At 39.7% G+C, this 21836-nt stretch overlaps 2 protein-coding genes across 3 annotated transcripts in view; both read right to left on the reverse strand.

Moving 5' to 3' along the window:
* Window positions 1-5571: 5571 nt before the first annotated feature.
* LOC146971176 (uncharacterized) lies at window positions 5572-7244 on the reverse strand. Its single transcript, XM_085805485.1, has 4 exons — window positions 7100-7244; window positions 6604-6960; window positions 6402-6503; window positions 5572-5669 (listed from the first exon to the last, which is right to left on the reverse strand). Exons 1-4 carry the CDS (start codon window positions 7118-7120, stop codon window positions 5589-5591), a joined length of 561 nt encoding a protein of 186 aa, XP_085661611.1. The 5' UTR covers window positions 7121-7244; the 3' UTR covers window positions 5572-5588.
* Window positions 7245-8669: 1425 nt separating this feature from the next.
* Window positions 8670-21836, reverse strand: part of LOC146971177 (adenylate cyclase type 1-like) — a 33693-nt gene continuing 20526 nt past the window's right edge. The window contains exons 6-20 of one of the 2 annotated variants that reach the window (XM_085805484.1): window positions 20599-20757; window positions 19871-20012; window positions 18234-18389; window positions 15609-15806; window positions 15388-15485; window positions 15157-15241; window positions 14531-14620; window positions 14135-14397; window positions 12972-13098; window positions 12390-12506; window positions 12091-12237; window positions 11896-11994; window positions 11679-11793; window positions 11439-11563; window positions 8670-10729 (exon numbers count right to left, since the gene is read on the reverse strand). In XM_085805484.1, coding sequence (XP_085661610.1) covers window positions 10331-10729; window positions 11439-11563; window positions 11679-11793; window positions 11896-11994; window positions 12091-12237; window positions 12390-12506; window positions 12972-13098; window positions 14135-14397; window positions 14531-14620; window positions 15157-15241; window positions 15388-15485; window positions 15609-15806; window positions 18234-18389; window positions 19871-20012; window positions 20599-20757 — 2320 coding nt within the window. In that variant the 3' untranslated portion in view covers window positions 8670-10330. Of the gene's footprint in view, window positions 10730-11438; window positions 11564-11678; window positions 11794-11895; window positions 11995-12090; window positions 12238-12344; window positions 12507-12971; window positions 13099-14134; window positions 14398-14530; window positions 14621-15156; window positions 15242-15387; window positions 15486-15608; window positions 15807-18233; window positions 18390-19870; window positions 20013-20598; window positions 20758-21836 lie in introns of both variants that reach the window. The other variant, XM_085805483.1, reaches the window with a different exon arrangement.

Consider the following 21836-nt stretch of genomic DNA (forward strand, 5'->3'; position numbering starts at 1 on the left):
AAAGTGATTTCTGCGAACCGGCAGTATTTATGAGGAGCTCTGGCCTCCAGAAAAGTTAATGTTTGACACAGTGACCACACATATAAAATAGTTATGACAAAGCTGCTGTCAACGGTGGATGACCCTCCTTGACGTGCGTAGATCCAGGTTCACGAGGTCTGTTGTCAATATTGACTTTGGAACATAAAGCGACATCAAAACAACCCTGTTTTGGACAACCAAATTACTGATCTTTGAGTTTATGAAAACACAAATACTGCTTTTTACAGTTGTATCAATAAAGCAATACATAACATCCACAATGAGCAATTCTTGGTAATCCAAGAAGTTATAGGCTACGAGATAATGACTGGTGTTTACCGAGACTATGAAAACACTTATTTTGTTAAGTGATGTTGATTGATAATGTGTTTTGACACTGTTTTGACACTAAAACCCTATTTGTTCCTGCAGTGTCTTTGGTGAAGGTTCCTCTTATCAGGCAGACTGATAAACAAGATCATACGCCTTTAACATTGCATAACCCTAACATTATGGATCGCACTGCTAGAATCACAACATGTTTGTCTGAAGAAAGACCAGTTGTATCCTTGGTGTAGTATTTCTCATAATTATCTGTGGTAAATGCCAAATACCTCTGCACAGTGTATGTGTAATATACACACAAAAAACACATGCTGTAGATTCCATATAATGCCAGGCATATTACTTTGCAAGATTTTTAATTAAACAAAGTTGTGTTATCTAACCCCACTGATTGAAAATGTAAGATGCTGAACAACAATGAAATTGAAATGATATATAAAATATTACAGTACAAGCTGACACGAGCCCCAAGTATGTAGAGGATGAGATGATAAAGATGAATATCGCGGGGTCAGTTAAGGTCCTGGATGCAGTTGGTGGTGAGGATTTACCGCACAATGAAAAATAATAAGATGATTATATGGGTTGTTTGGATACTGTACAATTATTTGGTGGGAAGGTTACAACTGACATGGTTGTGGCCTTAGACAAAACACTTTAGCAGTACCAAAGAAAGTTAGACCTTGAGTTTTTATAGTTACTGCTAAAGAAACTCAAAGTCTGAGACTAATTGAGTATATTGATTGAAATACAGCAGTGGTGGTAAAACCTATACTTGACACCTTAATGCTTTTAATTCACTACATTTCAGAAGCAAATACACTTTTCCATATGTTTAAGTTAGTTATGCTATATGCACCATAACAATATAAGCCAATAAGACATGATGCATCATTATGAATTTAACAATACATAAATCTACTTGAAAAAATCAATTTCCTGCAAAACGAGACAGAAAGAAAAAGAATATTCCACTGAAATAGCTTTACTTTGCCTAACATTTTAATGGAGAAGTTTCATTTGTAATGACAGGATTTAACATTGTTTTCACAATACAGTTACACCAATTTAGGTTGTGAATACATCACTCACTGGAAACAGGTCTCTATGGAAAACTATTATATACCAATCTGGCTGTAAGTCTCTGCTTTAATGTGTATCGTGACAAAACATTACACAAGTATTTTCCCAAGATAGATTTAATGTTTTCACCTCTTAAACACTCACTACACCCAACTTCCCCCATTCAGTTTGTGAAAATAAAATCTTATTGAAATAAAATAAAAGACATCATCTGCCAATATATCAAATTCCAAAGACAGGCTGCACCCAATGAAGATAGCCTCTTCCCTATTGCTCTGTCAAAGTTAAATACACAACTGGCAACGTGTTGGACAGCACTCTGCAAGTGCAGTCCAGCATGCTCTCAGTGAGTATCAAGACACAGAGTCAGCAAGAGGTAAATGGGTGCAATCGGACAGTTGCACTGATAGAATACACAGAGTAGGCCACAGATACAAACAACATACACACCACAATTATATTCAAATAAAGATAACAAGATAGGAATGGAATAAATGTTTTCATCAAGCAGTGAACTGTTATTATGAAACCTGTAGGACTTACCATATTGTTTTCAAATGCAACTGACAAACACTGCATGCACTCTTTCTACATTCAGTATTTACTAAATAGGTCAGTGCTTGAAGTCCCCACCATGTTCACCTCGTTAGACCTTTGATGAATGTTACTCAACCACCAGTTGCACCAGAGAGTTATGTTTCTGTTAAGTTGGTGCTCTCAGTGAATATACTAACTGATGTTTAATTGTAAAATGACAATAAAAGCCCTTAACACAGGGCAGGGCAATGGATCAATATAATATGAGATATGAGACTACACTAGTATCTTAAATTTCAGGGTACCCATATTTTTGTTCATATTGCACAGTCCTCCCCTAAATATACCACATGAAAACCTAAAAATTATCAAACCTAAAACAATACCTTGATGCATATTGTGAAATATATGAATTCAAAAACGTTATATAGATTGTGTAGCACAATTAAATTTCATTGTGTCATCCTCTAAAGTTGCATTAAAAAAAATCAAGACTTAAATGATAAATAATCAGGCGAGATAGAAAAAAAAAACACTCTTGTAGAAATAATGAAATTCTAAGCAGAATGAGCACAAAAACAAATATATTGATGCAGACAATATAACGAGTCAAAAACCAGCAGAAATCACCCATTTTTATTTGTTGCCAAACCCTCCAAAAAAATTGCAGTGCGCATCCTGGCCTTTCTGAGCCCGGGTCTTGACTTTGGCCTTGATGCTCTAATGGCCCTCAGTAGTGCTCAAAAGGAAGGTTGACGCCAAACAGGTAGTGCAGGGAGCCACAGTCAGGATCTCATTAAGTTTACACTGTAGAAGCAAAATGAATATTTAGGACAACATTTAGTGAGATGCTCGACAAGTATTACCCAGTGCAGACCCCCTGTGAGGAATTCTGGGTAATCCAAGAAGGTGTGCGTATGGGTTACAAGATAATGACTGGAGTGCAGGGAACTCTTAGTAGAACATAATACAAATGACACTCATTTCTTTAAGGATTGTGTTAACAAAAAAAACTTGCAAACAAGAAACGTGATTTCGTTAGCCTCATAGCATAATTGCCTAAGTCATATTTGAACATTTTCGGGAAAAAAGAAAAAACACAATTTCTAGCAAGCGCAATGGTATTTTTTTTTGATAATGTAACAGCAAGTTCAACCAGACCTGTGAACAAGTTTGAAAAAAAAATAAGACACAACATCAACTCCATAACAAAGAAAAGTGACTTAGGCAGAATATGTCATGACTTAGGCAATTTTGTCTCTTACAGTATATAATGATAACATAACCGAGTCTAACCTTATCTAAGGTGTTTTAAAGTCTAATCTTAACAAAGTTGTTTTAAAGTTTAACCTTATTCAAGTTTTTTTTTTTTTTTTTGGGGGGGGGGCTGTGATCCTACCCGTGCAGGGAAGTTACATAGTGCAGTTTCAGCCGACGCGACCCAGCTCAGGATGCAGCGGCAGCACCATTCATCCTATTAACCATTTTTCTACCATTGCAATGAGTCTGGAAACATTATTTTAAGGCCGAAAAACTCTGGAATATTGCTTTAACCATACCTAAGTTGTTTTAACCTTAACTAAGTTGTTTTACCCTCACCTAAGTTGTTTTAATCTTAACGAAGTTGTTTTAACCTTAACTAAGTTGTTTTACCCTCACCTAAGTTGTTTAAACCTTAACTAAGTTGTTTTACCCTCACCTAAGTTGTTTAAACCTTAACTAAGTTGTTTGAACCATACCTCAGTTGTTTGAACAATATCAAAGTTGTTTTAACCTAACCTCAGTTGTTTGAACAATATCAAAGTTGTTTTAACAATATCAAAGTTGTTTTAACCTTAACTAAGTTGTTTTAACCTTAGTTATTTTAAATGTCAAACCTTAACCAAAGTTTTAATTAGATGCTATGTGAACTCCTTTTCAGCTGTCTAATGATGAGGGAGGTCATCATAGTACTGGTGGTCCCAATATTTAAATTAAAATGCATTTGCAGAAATGCTTTTTCATTTTAAGAATGCATCTGCATCATTTGACTGATTAATCAACAACCATACTAGTTGGATTTTCATTTTCTTCTTCATAACTGCATATTTTATGCCATAATAAAACAAAGAGCATTGACAAGGCATTTTGAATTATGTGCACTATTTTGCAGATCATGAGAATGAAAATGCAAATAGGATTGATGATTAAATCAAATAATGCAGCCACATTCTTATAATGAAAAAGACTTAAAGGGATAGTTCACCCAAAATTCAAATTTCACTCAATATCTACTCACCCTCATGTCGACGAAGGGCTGGGAGAATTTTCAGAGTCCTCCGTGCCTTCTCTGAGTTACGGGGGGTCCGCGCAGCAGTATTTGTCCATATAATGGTTGTGAATGGTGCTCACTTTTCTTCGTCCAAAAAGACACACCAAAAAACATTCAAATACCTCCATGCTGCTCGTCTGTAATGTCCCTCTTGTATTGAAGCCCCAACATGAGAAATTGTTCCGAAAAAAATTAAATAAGTCTATATTTTAAGCTTGTTCGTAGTGGAAGCTCCCAGTGTCTCAGTTCACTGCTCTTTCTGTGCACTGACCGGCGGAACAATTTCTCATGTCGGGTCTTCAATACAAGAGGGACATTACAGACGAGCACTATGGAGGTATTTGGATGTTTTTTGGTGTGTCTTTTTGGACGAAGAAAAGTGAGCACCATTCACAACCATCATATGGACAAATACTGCTGTGCGGACCCCCCCGTAACTCCGAGAAGGCACGGAGGACTCTGAACATTCTCCCAGCCCTTAGTCGACATGAGGGTGAGTAGATAATGAGTGAAATTTGAATTTTGGGTGAACTATCCCTTTAATCATCATGATTTGATTCCATATTACCAAGAATACTTATTTTATTTCTAGTCAAAACAAATATCTTTACACTAAAATTAAGTTTTGCTAGCATTAGCTAGCTCTTACACTACATCATATCTTGTTGCAGAAATGTGATTAAAAGTTTAAACACACAGTTCCTAATCTCCTTGATTGACTGAGAGTACATTTACTGTCTAGAAAGTTGAAGGAATGAACCAGTTTACCAGATGAATCGAACAGAAGATCTAATGCTTCACTTATGTTCAACTTTCGTGTGCAATCAGCCATCTTTGTATATAGCGGCAAAATTGCCTAAGTCAAAAAGATGACTTAGGCAGATAGTGATTTTGGACTCTAAAAAGTCTTCTGATTGGTTGAGGACATAGCCAATAAGGCAAGGTGATGCAGCAGTGGTAGGAGAGGAAAGTTAGGCAGATATCTCAATTTGGCCAAAAAATGACTTAGGCAATTATGCTATGAGGCTAACGATTTGTGATGTGTTGTGTGGAAAGTCTGTGCATGCTCCCTGTCAGTTAAATGTCCTGTACATGCTGATAGGGAGGCTAACATGGTTAGAGAACACCACACACACACACGATTATATTCAAATAAAGATAGATAAGAAAATATCTATGCGTTTATTACAAAAAAACTAATGTTGACAAAATGAAACATAGTTTTCATCATGCAGTGAATTATTATGGAACCTGTAAGACAGTGCTTGAGGCCCCCTGTCAGACCTGACTATTACTCAACCACCAGTTGGTGTGTTGTTGCCTCTTCAATGTTGACCATCAGGTCCACCACCCACTGAGGAAGCGGCTCCACCTGGACACATGAGAAAAAAAAAAATTGCATCAATTAGAAATCTTTTAAAGGGTTAAAAATCATATTTTCTTAATGAATGAACCCTCAACTACTGGTGACTTGTACTGCCCTACAACGGGAGAAAGGCGTAACTCCTCAGAGTGCTGTTCTGAGAAAAATTAGTTTAAAGTATTTTTGTTGTCCGGTCAACTGTAAATTTAGGATTCTGAAACTTTACTTTATTTGGATGGGACAGTGCACATCAATGTACATATGAAAACATGTAAATGTGCTCAAATCCTTGCTTTTGCAAGTAGTAGTCTAGCTGTGTAAAAATATTTAACTCAAACTTAACATTTTACCCATATTTCAGAGTTACCTCTGTCTGCTTGTTCATTGAGGTAAAATATACTGTAAGCTGGTCATACAATGCAAGAAAGGGGTAACCCCCATTGGTTTGTAAAATGGTAGTAGCCTGTTGTACAGTAGGCCATGTTGTGCATTCTATAAGAAAAAGAAAGGTAACTCATGTTACAGTGTTCTCTCGTCGTTTCCCCGCAGCTTTGAGTAGTTCTATACACAGACAGAATAAGGTAACTCATATAGGTGTTTTCTTGTTGTTTCAGCGCAGTTTTGGGGAGTTACTGTGAAAACCACCCACAAATACATCCAAAATAAGATAACGTTGAGTCAGGATATTAATCCACATGATGTAACAGAGCTTAAATGTCCCAAAAATGACAAAATTGTTACCCGCTTCTTGTATTGTAGGGCAGCGTAGCTCTTCCTCTTTGTCCTCCTCCTCTCCACTGATGGGTTAGTTGGTGGGTGTTTTTCCCATCTGAGCTTTGAGATCTTAAAACAACATTTAGATCATCACCTCAGACCTTTCACCTGAGTTGGGTGTTGGTCAAATATTGTAGTCTAAAATGTGAAGAAAAAACAAAACACTCACCTTTAATTTCCAGTCTCTGGGATTGAAATGTTTCTCCTTTCCTAACATTGTCTGCTCAGGTGTTACATCTTCACCAATGAAATCCTCTGCACATGAGCTCAGATCTGAGACCGAGGAACTGTGCGTCTCTTCCTGGTGATTTTCACTGGTTGTAATCTGAACAGAATCTCTCTGGCTGGAGGAACGACTCAGTCGCCTGGGTCTAAGAACCCTCAGCTCGTCCTCTTCTTCACTCTCCTCTTCTCCCATCACCTCCTTCGTGTCCACACCCACTGGAGTCTCACTTGACTCCTCACCTTCCCATGTTTCGCTTCTTCGAGTTTCATCTTGCTCTGACTCTTCCTCGATGGGCCCCAACTTCCGTTTCACCATTTAAATACGTATTTTGTTATTTTGAAATGCAAGCAGAATTTACATGACAATAAACATTTAATTAACCTTCAGATTTATGAATTGAGACTTATGAAAAACAAAAACAGAATGAATCAAAACTCACATATCGCTGCTGACGCTCCATGTTGCTGGATGAGTGAGCTTTCTTGATATGAGAAGATGCTGCGGGTTTTCATCAGCTAATCATTCCAACCAGGTGTGGAGGCTTAATTGCAAACTCAAGACAGGTGGTGATTTTTTCTTCTCCCCCTTTTACACAGGCTGCAGTCAGAAAGTCAAGGTTCCTAACAGAGTGAAATGACCTGGAAGAATGTGAGCAGCAGCCAGGATAGGAGCTGGTTGGATTCTATAAATTATAAAAGGAGCTTCAGTGCTTCCTATCTTATCTCCTCAAGCATAGCCTAGGAAACAATCGACCTTCCTTTACAAAAGGAGTCCCACAATTCCTTGCCACAGCAACATTTAAAGCAATGCACCATTGTAGTTTTCTTTTTTTCATATAAGTATATTTTTGGGGCTTTTTATGCCTGTATTGAGAGAGACATGCAGGAAATAGGGAGGCAGAGAGAGGGGGAATGACATGCAGTAAAGGGCCGCCCAATGCAGGATTCGAACCGGGGCTGACGGCAGCGAGGACTGTAGCCTCTACATATGGCCTGCTCAACATTGTTTTCACCACAGCAGACCCGTGTAAACATAGGTACAACATATTTTTAATCATTCATTTTTATTTTAATGGCTCAGTTTTCTGTATTTGTATGTTTATATTGTAAACATTTTGCTTCATTTCATCAGAACTGTGTTTGTCTTGTCCACATAAATTTGTAAATGAACAACTCATATGATCTGTAAAAGTTGTCATATACATTTCTCTGCAAATCAGCAACTAATCAAATTAGCACAATTTTCAATTGCTTTCTTGGTTGTTAAATTCTACCCCAGTGCCACGACCTAATTCATTCATCATGACCCTTTTTAGCCCAGATGACTTTGGTGGGAGTGTTGTTTGTGATCCATCATTTACCTTGAAATCCCATCAGTTGCTTAATGTCAACTTTAGTTTGGAGTTAGGATGTTTGACCATATTTGGTGAAAAAAACAACTCACTTTTTTTGGGGTAATTTATGTTAATTACTTTGGGGCACATTCACATTGTTATGCACTGCAAACTCTTCATAACTATTTGTTTAGTTTAATTCAAAAGAAAAAAAAAGAGGGTTAATTGAGACATTACTACATGCTACTGAAAATGGTTGGGTCAGGCATTTGTTGACATAACTGTTACACTAAGTCTACATGAGAGCTGGGAAAACAACTTTGGCCTCTGCTCAGTGTTTGTGACATCAGGCTCTGAGCTGTGGGCGTACATCAATAGATGTAATAAACCCAGCATATTTTGCTGTGTAGAGCGAAAACTGTTATTTTAAGAGCCATAAACTATGGTGTGAGGAATGAAATTTTATAGAGTGGAAATAACAAGGGAAAACTGCCCATAAAAAGTTATATTTACCCGCTGATCATTTGCAGTGCAGGGGCACGAGGTGTAAATATTGTGTTTCAGGTTGGTAATTCCTCTGTTGCTCACTCCAAGCCACAGTCCTCCACAAAAAACCCCACACACGCTACTTGTTTATTTTATATAGCCACACCCACAGCCATGCTCTTGTGATATTTTATACATCAATATTGTCTTTATTACAAAATATTCAATAACCCAACTTTACACTGTACAAGATACAACATAGTTTACAGCTTTTGGCTATTTACAAAAAAAGTATGATCTGCATATCAAAGTGAATATATCTAAAAAGGCAGGTTGCAATCACTGTAAGCTTATTGAGTAAGGCAAAAAACTTGAAACGTGATGTTATTTACACTTTTGCAGATCAAGTAAAAGTCTTTTACGCCAATAGTGACGACATCTGGAGATATCTGAAGCGCCTCACCTTTCTGAGACAGTATCTGAGAGACTTGCTAAAGCTCATAGTTTCTGAGGAAAACTCAAAAAATCTAGCTTCAACATAGCAAAAACAAAAACAAAAAAAAAAACCTGGGGTACTGTAAAATATGCCTGAAAGACGAGCGCCAGACAGACACAGCACCAAAAGGAAAGGACTAGGCTGTGCATTTGTAGAGGTTGTGTGTGCTTGTTGTGTGTGCTTAAGTCATGGATGTGCTTTCCTCTATGTGAATAAATGCCTTCCTTAACTCCCTTGGGTGTCTTCATATGTATTTGCACCATACATATACTCCGTAAGTGATCTATTAGTCATTAATACTTTGTGATTGGTCAGTTTTTGGCATCGACTAGTTTCCATGGCAGCACACATCTGACTAGGTTTACACACCTCCCTCTGCTCCCTTTATTGACCTTTACTGCCTCTTTAGTCTCAAAGCCACCACTGTCTCTGTGTATACTTAACACATGTCACAATTAAACCATTGTGAATCAGGGCAGTGTTTAAACATTCAGGAAACCTTAATTTGGGTTTAAAAAAAGACACTTTAAGTCTACTGAAAGAGTAACATGTGTCAAATATGTCCAAACTACTGCCACATCCTTTCTTGTCTCTTGTATAGTGAGGCAATATAAGCTGTAAAACTAAAGATCTACTGTATGGAAAGCTCAATACTTTGGTTTCTTTCAACAGGAGATACTATGTCTGTCAACTCTTAAAAAGTCATGCACTATTGATTTTAAATATGTCTCAGAAAAAGCCTATTTCATCCAGTGAGCTCCGAGTGTAAAAAAAAAAAAAAGTATTCTGCGATGTTTCGTTACAATTCAGAGTTACTCACACATGCATACACACACTCACAAGTACACACATGCATGCTTACATACACCAGAAAAAAAAGAAAAAAAAACCAACACAATTTTACACTTTAAATAATGCAATGTATCCTTGGCATAATAAGAAAGACAGTGCAAAAGCAATAGCATGATCAGTCTTTTTTCTGGATATCAATGCACATATCCCCCTTGTACACAGAATATGCAGTACATAGAAAATTAAGATGCACATTACCTGGATCTCAGGGAACCCAGGAACACCACAAATCTAATTATCTTGTATAGAGATGTTAAAAGAGGATTTAAGTTTCCATGTATCATATGATTTCACTCGCCTTAGGAATCCCTCAAAGTGAGTATGATTGTCCACATCACCCTGTCATTTCTCCGGAAGTTTGTATCCTGAATGAGCATGTTCTGGGTTTTGCCAGTAGCTCAGGATTTAGAGGAAATACCTGGACAGCCCTGTCTTCTCTAGGCCTCCAACCAGGGCTTTCTTTCCTTTTTATCAGACAGGTTTATAGTCCTGTCTTTTCTCTTCTACACTGCTACATCCGCAACAGCCTCAATCTCAATCTCCGTCACCTCTACGTCCTCCTCCTCGTCCTCCTCACCCACAGCGGGCACGCAGGACGAGGGCAGGCATGTTGCTTGGCTGTTGCTGCTGTTGGCGGCGTTCATCTGAACGTTGCTGCCCATGAGGCTGGCGGCAGAGGAGACACTGCCCAGATTGGTCGGGACGCTCGTCTTCCCACAGGAGTGGATCCGACGGGCCAAGCTGGCGGAACGCATGACCGAAGACAAGGGCACAGTGCCCACGCCTTGAACCTTCCCTTCCAGGAAGTAGGTCAGCATCTCACCTTTACCCTTAACACTGACTTTGCCACGGCACACCAGGTCATAGTTGGTATTGAGCAGGCGATAGACCTCTTCAGTCACCTAGATAACACAGGAAAAATACAGTTATCATACCAAACCAGGTTAAATATGACTCCAGCTATGACTCCAGCTTTGTATGTAATAGATAGACATGACATTGATTTTGAAAGAAGCCTATTCCCCAAAACTGAAACTTTAACTGTGAGTGTGTATATTATATTGTGTGTACATTGTGGGTTTGTGTTTCCTGTGCATTTCAATTTCAGAAATGAAATATTCATATTATCGAATATGTTTTAAATTGGGCAATGTATAAATATAATGATTCCTTACTGAAACTCTTCACTTAACTTATTCTTTTAAAATGATCTTTGAAGTGCTGTTACACATTTCTGCCAACACTTTGACTACAAAGCCCTAAATGCAGTAAATTTAGTGAGACTTATAGATACAATAAATAGAAACAAACAGTCACTAGTGATGGAAAAGCAATAGCAGCTAGTTAGAAGGCATTTTGTTTATTGAAAATATCTCTAAGTACAAAATAAACATCAGAAAATGCTTTATTTTTGAATTATTATGATATACTACATTTTAGTGTCCGTCTATGCAGTTATTTAATACTTTATTCATGAAGAATTCTTCTTTGCTGTTTTCTAAAGATTTCCCTACATGATCTGTCTTATCTGTATCTTCCCTAATAATTTATCTAAAACAGGAAGGAAAAAAATGCATAAAAATTGTAATTTATTTTTATTTCTTTTCATACCTGTATCTTTCCAGGCACTCCAGTGCTGTCCATCCGACTCGCTACATTGACTGTGTTGCCCCAGATGTCATACTGAGGTCGCCGTGCCCCAATCACCCCCGCAACCACTGGACCAATATTGATACCTGTGCAAATACAGGGAAATGTTAAACAAACACAAAAACAATATCAACTGAGCATTTATTATTTCATTTGTAGTTTTTTTAAAAACAAAAAACTTAACTACAAGGTTAGACGTACCCACTCTCAGGACAAACTCATTGTATGACTGATAGTTGATTTCATCCAGAACGTCAAACATCTCAATGGCGTAGTCTGCTATTGTGCTAAGGTGGTCGTAAACAGATTTTTTGGCCTAAGGAGCAGAAGCACATTAATCATACAGTAAGTATCTGTTATAATTAGGTTCATTAAAACATGCAAAAAAAAAAGAAAGTAAAAAAAAAAACCACGCTACCTTGGTACCAATCGTGGGGACGAGGCCCACAGCTGCCATATATGTACTGCCAATGGTTTTGATTTTCTCTATGTCTTTGTAGCACTCCTTATCCATGAGCTGCAAAACATGCAATTCAAATAAACACACAATAAATCACACTAAAAATCCCAGAAGCAATTTCATAGTCAAGAAAAGAGAAATCCAGCCTTTTACCTCGTCAAAGTCAGCAATAATCTCATTCAGAAGTCGGAGGCACTCCACTCCCATGTTGTTTCCATCCAGCTCAATGTAGAAATCATTGAAGTTTGGGATGGAGGCAAACAAGACACCCACTTGTGCGTACGACTGATAATACAAATCCTAACAGGGGGGAGAAAAAAAAGAATACATTGTAGAAGCATAGAACATCTCCTCCTATGTTTTCAAATGTCTATTTGTTTTTGTTTTCTGCCTTATTTTTTATCTACCTGTTTTTCTGTCTGTCTGCCTGCCTGTCTATTAGCGAGGCTCACCATGTTCCTGGGGTTTGACATAAGGAAGTGTTGAGCCACGTGTGCAGGCAGAAGGTTGAAGAGAATCCTCCTGTTGTCCAGCTTGACTTTCTCCATGCCATCCCTCTCCTCCTCCGCCTGACAGCACACAACCACACACAAAATATACACAGGCAGCCATTAGGACTGCAGCTAGTTCCACATTTTCACCACACTGGGTCAGTAAAAACTCTTACGTGCCTCACGATAGGCACTAATGTCTCTGTCATAGCTTGATTTAGACAGACTTGGGTACTTAACACAGTTATTGCTGCTTGTTAAAGGGTTAAATAGCCTAAATTTCAGCTGTTGCCTTAACACTTAAACTTTCTTTACACTTCTGATGGCAAATGAAACCGAGCAAAACGAAACATCTTACCCTTGTTTTTGCCAAAGAACAGACAGCTGGTGGCCTATAAATACAAATCCTCCATACATAACCCAATAGTTTACACACACACCAAAGCTGTTATAGCACCACCTCTATTAAAACCTCCACCCTGATAATAAGATTGAAGCCTCTCTTAGGTACACTGACACATAGTGACACACATATTTCCTGACCTGCACAGCCCATAGGAAGTCCAGGCGTAGTTTGAGGTCAAGTTGCCGGGAGTGGAGGGCAAGGGCACTGACAAAGAGCAACAAAGACAGGATGGGCTCGTAGCCCCGGATGTGGAAGGACCCCCCACTGTGGAAGAGACCAACACACAAGTCAGCACTGCACTGGACCACACAGAAGACTACACAGGCGGCTAGATTGGACCCCCCACAGTGTTAAGAGCAATCATGAGCAAATTTTTGCTTGTGAAATTATGAAAGCACTTATTTTTTTTAAGGGACAAAATGAAAACAAAATCATGACCAAAATGGAACTTATGAATTAAAGATCTTCAATGCGGGGTGCCAAGTGGCACAGCAGGTTGGGCAGGCTGGTGCCCCATATGTGGAGGCTATAGTCCTCACTGCAGTCGGCCCTGGTTCAAATCCTGCATCGGGTGGCCCTTTACTGAATGTCATTCCCCCTCTCTCTGCCTCCCCAATTTCTGTCTCTCTCAACTATGCTATCTAATAAAAGGCATAAAAAGCCCAAAATATATACTTAAAAAAAGATCTTCATTGTGCTGGACCATGCAACATTTTATCATATACTTTTGCATTAACTGTATAAAAACAACATTAGCTCTTCAAAAGAGATATTTTATTTTAATATCTTTAGCAAACTCAACATAATCATTTTTCAGGGCTCCAACAAAACTGTCTGGGCCCCTCAGTACTGGGTTTAAACAGCTTACGTGCTCCCATCATCCAGCCCACATTGTCCTTTCAGGCTTCTGATTTGGAAGTAATGAGCACATGTGCTGCTTCAAAGGGTGGAAAATGAAAGAGTGTGTGGGCTGAACACAAGCAAAGACTCCTCCACACACACACGCACACGCATGCACACATACATCTCGACACATGTACTGTATGCTCTTGTAAACTCCTGGTTATCTGTTGAGTTGATGCATCAAACAAACACAAAGCCGATGCTTGACATTCACAGCCAACCACTGCCTCTGATATTTGAATGATGCACGATGATAACTGGGTCTCACTTTGAGCTCTAATGGGATGTGTTGTTGTTGCCATGTAACTTCAGGAAATGACACACACAAAACACTTTTTCTTTTGTATTAGTGTGCGTATGCTTGGTGTTGCCGGTTACATTGTGCTGCGAGCCTCACCCCGCAGTCTTGCGAAAGCCGCTGAGCTCCAGCACGGTGACGTACAGCACCCCCAGAAGGAGCATTAACGCCATCTTCGGCAGCCAGGAGATCCGGAGGAAAAGTGCCAGGGTGAGGGTGCCCACCACGCAGGAAAGAAAGGCGTAGCGGGCACCGTCACAAGGCAGCTCCGGCATGGTGTGGTTGGCGCCGCTGTCCACATCGATGATGACGATGGAGCTGTTGGTGTTGGCACTACCCCACAACCAGGGCATACAGCCCACCTGTCAGAAACAAACAGGAAGATACATGAGCATATAGATGAGAGGATACTGAAGCAGGGAGTATTGTTTATGCAAACACAGCTCAAAGCATTGGTACATTATTCTGGTTGGTCAATAAGGTTTTCCCACTTACCACACAGGCCTGGGCCACAGCGTAGATTAAGAGCACTATGAGAATACAGAGAGCAGTGCGTATCTGAATAGTCAGGCACCCTGGAAAACACTGAGAGAGAAGACAAAGAAAATATAGATAAAGGTGTCAGACAGCACAAGGAAGCACTACATGATATAATACAACAAAGTGTTTATAGCTGTAAGAGTTAAAAAGACTTGAAATCAAACTGACAGAGATTGGTAGTTTGAGGGATGTAAGGTGAGTAAAGAACAGATTAAAAAAGAGAGGGAGAACATGAACCTATTAAAGATATGAACTGTAACAAATAAAAAATAAACTTTAAAACTCATGTGGGTCAGGAGCTTTGAGAATAACTATCGACGTCAACAAAAGCGGAAATTAATAGACCAGTCATCAGAGTTTAAATACCATACAGGGGTTTGGGAAGTAATCTCAGAACCAATGAATACTGAGCTGTTATTATGAGGCTTTTATAATATGCTTCAACGTATCCCTTTGGTCAGCAATAACTTAAAATGACTAAAGTTAAACTTGCCAGCTCTGCCAGTTGTGAAATTTGATGCAGGGATACAAAATTAATATGGCTTTACGTAAGGTGAAGATAAGAGTGCGTCTTTATTTACCTGTACTCTAGTGATATGCAGGTACATGATACAAGCTACTAGGAAACAGATGCAGAAGACGAGAAGGACTAGGATTACTGTGCCCCTGAGTGGAAAAGAGGAGAGAAGCAAGATGGCGGAGTTAGTAAGAGAGTCAAGGATCTGAGTAACTGAAGTCAATTAAAGAGGTGAGTGAAGAAATGAAAAGTAATAGAGAGAAGAAGAGACGACAATAGAGTCTTTTGCACATACTGTGGTATGATGAGAAGATAGACAAGGCCAAACAAGGCAGCTAGAATCAGAGAGAGGACCACAGCACTGGTGAAGTACTCATCAGGGACCTGGTGGTACTGTGTGATGTCAGAGACCAGATAAGAGTGAGTAACAAAAAGTGTCAATTCAGTGGCTTCATCCAGATGTCCCTGCACAGCTACTGTACACAGCACCTGTCTGCAATCATTTAAGCCTCTCACCCTCTGCTCGCGCTCAGAGCACTTATACATGAGTGTGAGGACGTTGAGGTCTGCCGTGTCCGACTCGGTCTGGCGGGCCTCGATCAGCCGACCGATGTAGCGGTTGACCCGGGTTCTGGGGCTGCTCTGGATCAGGTTAGCCTGGTTAGCGTTGGTACGATTCCTCAGCTTCTGTGGAGCCGTCCGCATGGCCCTCCGCTGGTGGGAATGAAAGAGAGATTTTCGCTGAAAATATTGGACTTGAAACTTGAAACAGCAGTGTGGTAAAATGCAGCTCACTGTCTTCTCTGCACCACTGGAGTATTATCATATTAGGAACAAGGGTTGAAAAAGCACCAACGATAAACACGAGAGGCTGATCACACTTCCAAAGTAGGACATCATCCTTACACTTAACTTCATTACTGAATGCACCCTGCTGTGCGTCTTCGGCAGCCAAAGTGAGCAGTTTCGTAAAACAATGGGCACTGGAGCAAAGCCAGAGAGATAACATGGCATTATAGATGCTTGTGTATGTGCAATACAGTATGTGTTTGTGTGTATATGCAGTATGTCTGTGTGTGTGTGTGTGTGTGTGTGTGTGTGTGTGTGTGTGTGTGTGTGTGTGTGTGTGTGTGTGTGTGTGTGTGTGAGCTTGTAAGTAAGCATGCTGGATGAATTGTGTAGCTCAGAGGCACAGTGGGGAGGTAAAGATGAGCAAAGATCACCAGAGTGTCCATGAGATAATAGCATGACATGAACATGTACAGATCACTCCTTTCCTTCCCTCCTTCCTTCCTTCCTTCCTTCCTTCCTTCCTTCTCAGCTTCAGCATAGTCTCCCTTACCCCCTTCTCTGGTGCTATATACTTCCTTCCTTCCTTGCATTTCTTCTTTACTTCTCTTACTTACTCTACTTCTCTTCATTCTCCTCCCCATTTCCATTCCGTATTCTGTTTTGTGTACTAACACAGTGGCCTGCAGATATTGACTTCCTCTGCGTTCTATACTGTGCTCTATACGTAGCACAGGACACATCACGCAGACATGTCTGCTGCACCAAAAATCCTATTCATTCATGCCCTGTCCCTCATATTGCTCCCCAGCCGTGCCTTGAATGCATATGTCATTTCACACAGCTGAGGAGTGTGTGGTCTGAATGTGAAATTACCATTCAGCGGAAGGTGTATGCATGACTTAACCTGTCAACCCTCTTCCTTTTTCCATTTGTCTATTTTGTACTAATCTGCCTTCTGTCTATGCTGTGAGGATGTTGTCATTACTGTTAATGCAGGTATAAGTGGAGACACAAACATGTAGTGTGAGGGGAAAATCTACTAGATGCAGCAACTGAGGGCAACGTAAGGAAGACGATGTTAAATTAGAATTTCATAAGATTTCAACAAAATGGCTCTTGACATGAATGCAACACCCTCTTGATCTGGTCAAAATTGGGTGCGCGTACATGCACACACTCACACACAAACCACTTTGTATTACTATACCCATGAGGACACTCTTCTGGTTCCCCAGATGTTTCCCTGACTTTTTGCATAACTGCTACTGGCCTTATCTTAGTCTTCAAACTCATGTGAAAGATTGAAACATGTGATCACATGTTTTATGTCCCCACAGTGTAATGAATACATGTCACACACACACACACACACATACACACACACACACTGCAAATCTGGATTAAAACAGCTGGTGCAAGAATTGTACAGATGCCAGGCCACAGGAATTCTTTCCAGGCACACAAGGTCAAATAAGCTCTTTGACATTTAGCCAGATTGCCAATGTTGCTGACAGTATATGCGAGAGAAATGGTATGTTGGTCTCTGGCAGGAGCAACATGCTGAGGCCATTACAGCTGATAGGATCGTGCACTCTGAACACATCTCACCATCACTCCCTACCGTCTTCTGATGTAGTATACATCCTGTGAAAGCCACATATTCATTTACTGACAGTTGCAAGAAGAAGACGCCTTTTTGAATGACTGGGAAGTTTGCTAATTCAACTAATTCACAACACACAGATAAAGAACATCTTGTATAACATGATAAACACACTTAAGCTGGCAGCACTTTACAAAGATCTGCACTAACAGTTATGGACACAGAAGCTTGCACATTCTAATATCTAGTATGGCCACGAGTTCACATAAAGAAAGCCACTGAACCGAACCAGGACAACACATTATTGCTCCTCGAAGATGCGTTTGATATTCTCACTTTGAACAATGTTCTGTGGAGCTTAAACCCATGTCTTAAGCTCATAAAAATGTGCATCTTGGAACGGCCAAGTCAGGGTCATGATGTTAAGCTCAATAAAATGTTGTGGCATGACCTGAGGTCATTATGTTGAATAAATGTCCTTATAATCTATATTCTAATATCTATATAATACTCTAAATAAACACAATAAACACTTTGTTGTGATTTAAATAAAGGGACAAGGCCACAGTTAGGAGCATTTAGAAATCCAGGTCAAACAAATCTTGACTATGTATTTTCCACTGTTGTAGGGCACTACAACATTCACACTGGATGTACGTATATACAGTATATATATTTGTTTTCTTTAGTCACTACACAACATGAACAAACACAGAAACGTCAACACAGACACTTAGAGTTTATACCTTATCCCCGTCCTCGCAGTTCATGACATTGGAGAAGGGAATCTCAGCCTTGAACATCTTCCTGCAGTGCATAAGTTGCACTAGTAAGTAGCACACAGTTTTGAACTTCATCTTTTTGGCGGGCTTTATATCCGAAAGAATCAATCCTGGGAATATCTGCCACCAGATAAGAAATGGGAACAAGGATTAAGTCATGATATCCCACACAGTGAAATATATTATATCAGGGTGCACAAGCACTGGACAGTATTCATGTGCACTCATGCTCATGCACAAACACGCATGCAGTCATTATTATCAGGTTTATTCAATGAACTAGAGAGTGGTTAAAATAAGGTAGGTCAATCCCTTTGGTGAAGTTTTATTGCTCTGTTGTTTCATAGTACTATAAAAAAAGATCTACCATATAATAAATGGTTTAGAAATGTCTATGTGTCACTTGTAATAAGAAATATGTGTTTTGTTTGATACACAAAGTGAAAAGTGAGTCCCTAAGCAGCAGCAATTAAATACACTATCGCAGAGAGAGTAGCAGCCTATCCAACACAGCTTAGTCGGGGCACATCTCTCTCTCTCTGAGCCATGCCTTTGATGAAGTCTAACCATCAGCTCTATTAAGAGGATTAGCAAAGTCTCCTGCATATCAAAGAAAAATACATGCAACTGGGATGTTACAGGTTTGCATAAGGACCACATATTAACCTATGTGCAAGCCTTATCTTGGATAACATGAAACCTGCTGCAAGAAATAATGAGAGGAGAGGAGAGGAGAGGAGAGGAGAGGAGAGGAGAGGAGAGGAGAGGAGAGGAGAGGAGAGGGAGAGGAGGGGAGGAAGAGGAGAGGAGAGGAGAGGAGAGAGGAGGAAGAGGAGAGGAGAGGAGAGGAGAGGAGAGGAGAGGAGAGGAGAGGAGAGGAGAGGAGGAGGAGAGGAGAGGAGAGGAGGAGGAGAGGAGAGGAGAGGAGAGGAGAGGAGAGGAGAGGAGGAGGAGAGGAAGAGGAGAGGAGGAGGGGAGGAGAGGAGAAGAGAGGAAGAGGAAGAAGAGGCCTGATAGAAACAGAGACAAGACTGAAATTCCCTCTCCAGCTGCTTGTCGCACATCTGTTGGAGATGTGCATGCTTATGTGTATGTGCCGTCACACGAGCGCACACATATCTCAATACGTTTGTCAAACAGTGCAGATTTGAGACGATAGATGCTCTTTAAAGCCCAGTCCAATCCATTACAGGCATGAAGTGAGATTAGCTCAATGACAAATGTGTGAGATCTCCATCATAAGATGCTGGATGCTGTAGTCGCACTATATTTCTATTTGAAGGAAGGCTTTATTGTAGATATTGGTACTGAGGTAAAGACAGGTCAAGATAAGCCTGCTTTGTCAACCTAACCTACTCTGATTTACCACACAGGTCCATTAATATGGATTAGCAAACAACCTGCAGAAGCTTTGCTAATGTGGACAGCGCACTCTCTGGGGTATTAAACGGTTCGGATAAGGGCAAAGACTAACAGGAAGTCTCATCTTAGCATACATCTGATTCAGACCTATTGGTGTCATTTTAATCATTTTATTCACAGAAATACATGCAGAATCTGGAATATATGAGCTCCTCAGTGCAGAATAACAAATACGATACCTTCCGGCGGTGAGATGGCACTATAAAGAAGGTTTCAATTTCATGTTTTTGGAGGAAGGCGTTCCTTTCATGACCATTTCCAGGCTCCACCTCATAGTCTCCATTTAGGCACTCCAGTGTAGATCTGGTGATGTGGACTTTCCTGTGGTACAAACAGGGCAGGGATAACAAACAACACAACCAGTCCCACTGTCGCAGGTGCATTTGGGATAAACAGTTCTGCTCCTGGAAAGAGTATTGTTTTCAGTTATTCCATTTAGGCTGGTGTGAAAAACGTCTTCTGGCTCACGATTGCTGTAGACAAGTAAAAATTAGACTGCATGGTTGAGGTGAGTTTATTTGTTTACATTGCACTTTGCCTTTTTTAACGACACTTGACTTGTATATAAACCATATGCACTCAGTGACTACTGTATGTATTTTTAGTTAGTTTTTATTTCATACATGTAAAGGTTAAAAGGTTAAAGATTTGAAGAGATAATACTATGTTGCATCACTTGATCATTCAGTTGATTCTGTGTGATATTAAATTGCTGATGTTTTTCATAAAAGCAAGATTTGCAATAACCACTGAAAGCTAGTGGGCATCATATAAAAAAAAATACTGTTAAAAAATGAAAAATATATTTGAAAAAAAAAAAAAGGTTAATAAAATACTTCCAGGGCACCACTGTGGAGAAGTCAGGAAAATGTGTGTCTCATGTTCAAGTAAATTGTTCTGTACTGACCCAGGTAGTCCTCCAGCCTCCATCACATTGGCCAGGGTCACATCATTAGACCAAACATCATACTGCCACTTCCTGAGGCCGAGCACTCCACAGAGCACCCGACCTGTATGCAAGCCCACACGCATATTTAGGTTGACTTCTGTGGCCTCTGCTACTGACCTGCAGGGGAAGAACATGGGTCCTGGAGTGAGGCCATATCTATACCTGCTGTATATCTATAAATAGCTTCATCTATATTCTGATTCAGATTTCCTTCCTTGCAATTACCCATACACAAACAGAATGAAGTTTTGCTTTGAAAACACCATCAAACACAATAAAATGCAACACAGGACTGGAATAAATACATTTATAAAAAGGTAATGTACAATAAAAAATATATCCATAATTAGAAAGAAAGTCAATGCCAGCACAACAGACATAAAACATAATACGACATTGAGAATTGATAATTACTACTAAGAAATGTATCTAAATACACAAACAAACATAGAATGAGATAAAAAATGTTAGTGCTTGTTCTTCAACCAATCAAAGGTAAAACCACCAGTCTTATATTACGACTATTGGAATATTTACCACTGACAGCTGCATTTATACATAATGACTGAGGTCAGATACCAGCACACCCTAAATTCAGACTCATATCAAATCTGTACCTAAAAGCACTCTTTGTAAATAGATGTGGCAATCCGTCAGGAAGTGGACAGGGAACACAGGCCGTTCAAAAATACTCCAACATACCAAAATAGACTAAAGGAACAAAACAGACGTGCAAGCTGATCATTTTTGTTTAATCAGTGTTGAGGGGAAAAAAGTCCAATCTTAATTAACAGGCTTCCAGTCAAGTAGTGAGAGTATCTGATTCAATCGTCTGCTGCATCTCAATCTCACCGTCTTTTTGTCCTTTTTCTAAACTATGAAAGAGAAATAAGCACCTTCAAGCTGTTTTTAACCCATTAAAGCATTTTCTCTCAGCCAAAGGTAGTTCTGCTCCCTCAAATGCTCAGTGTTAGAATTCACTCACAGCCCACATGGCTAGTCCGCCTGCAGTTTGAAGGAAATCTTTCATTACTGACTCAGTTAAACATTGGGCAATGAATAAAATAAAGACAGTCCCTGCAGGGCCTGTTTCGAAACATATTCTATTAGGCACATAGAGATGAACTGAGTCGTTTTCACATAGAGCTTAATGTGAGTACATCAAAAAAAAAAAAAAAAGGTCCAAAAAAGTGTCC

The sequence above is a fragment of the Trachurus japonicus genome, chromosome 17, assembly GCF_045865225.1.
Source record: "Trachurus japonicus isolate A0001 chromosome 17, Traja_1.0".
NCBI classification, from domain to species: Eukaryota; Metazoa; Chordata; class Actinopteri; order Carangiformes; family Carangidae; genus Trachurus; species Trachurus japonicus.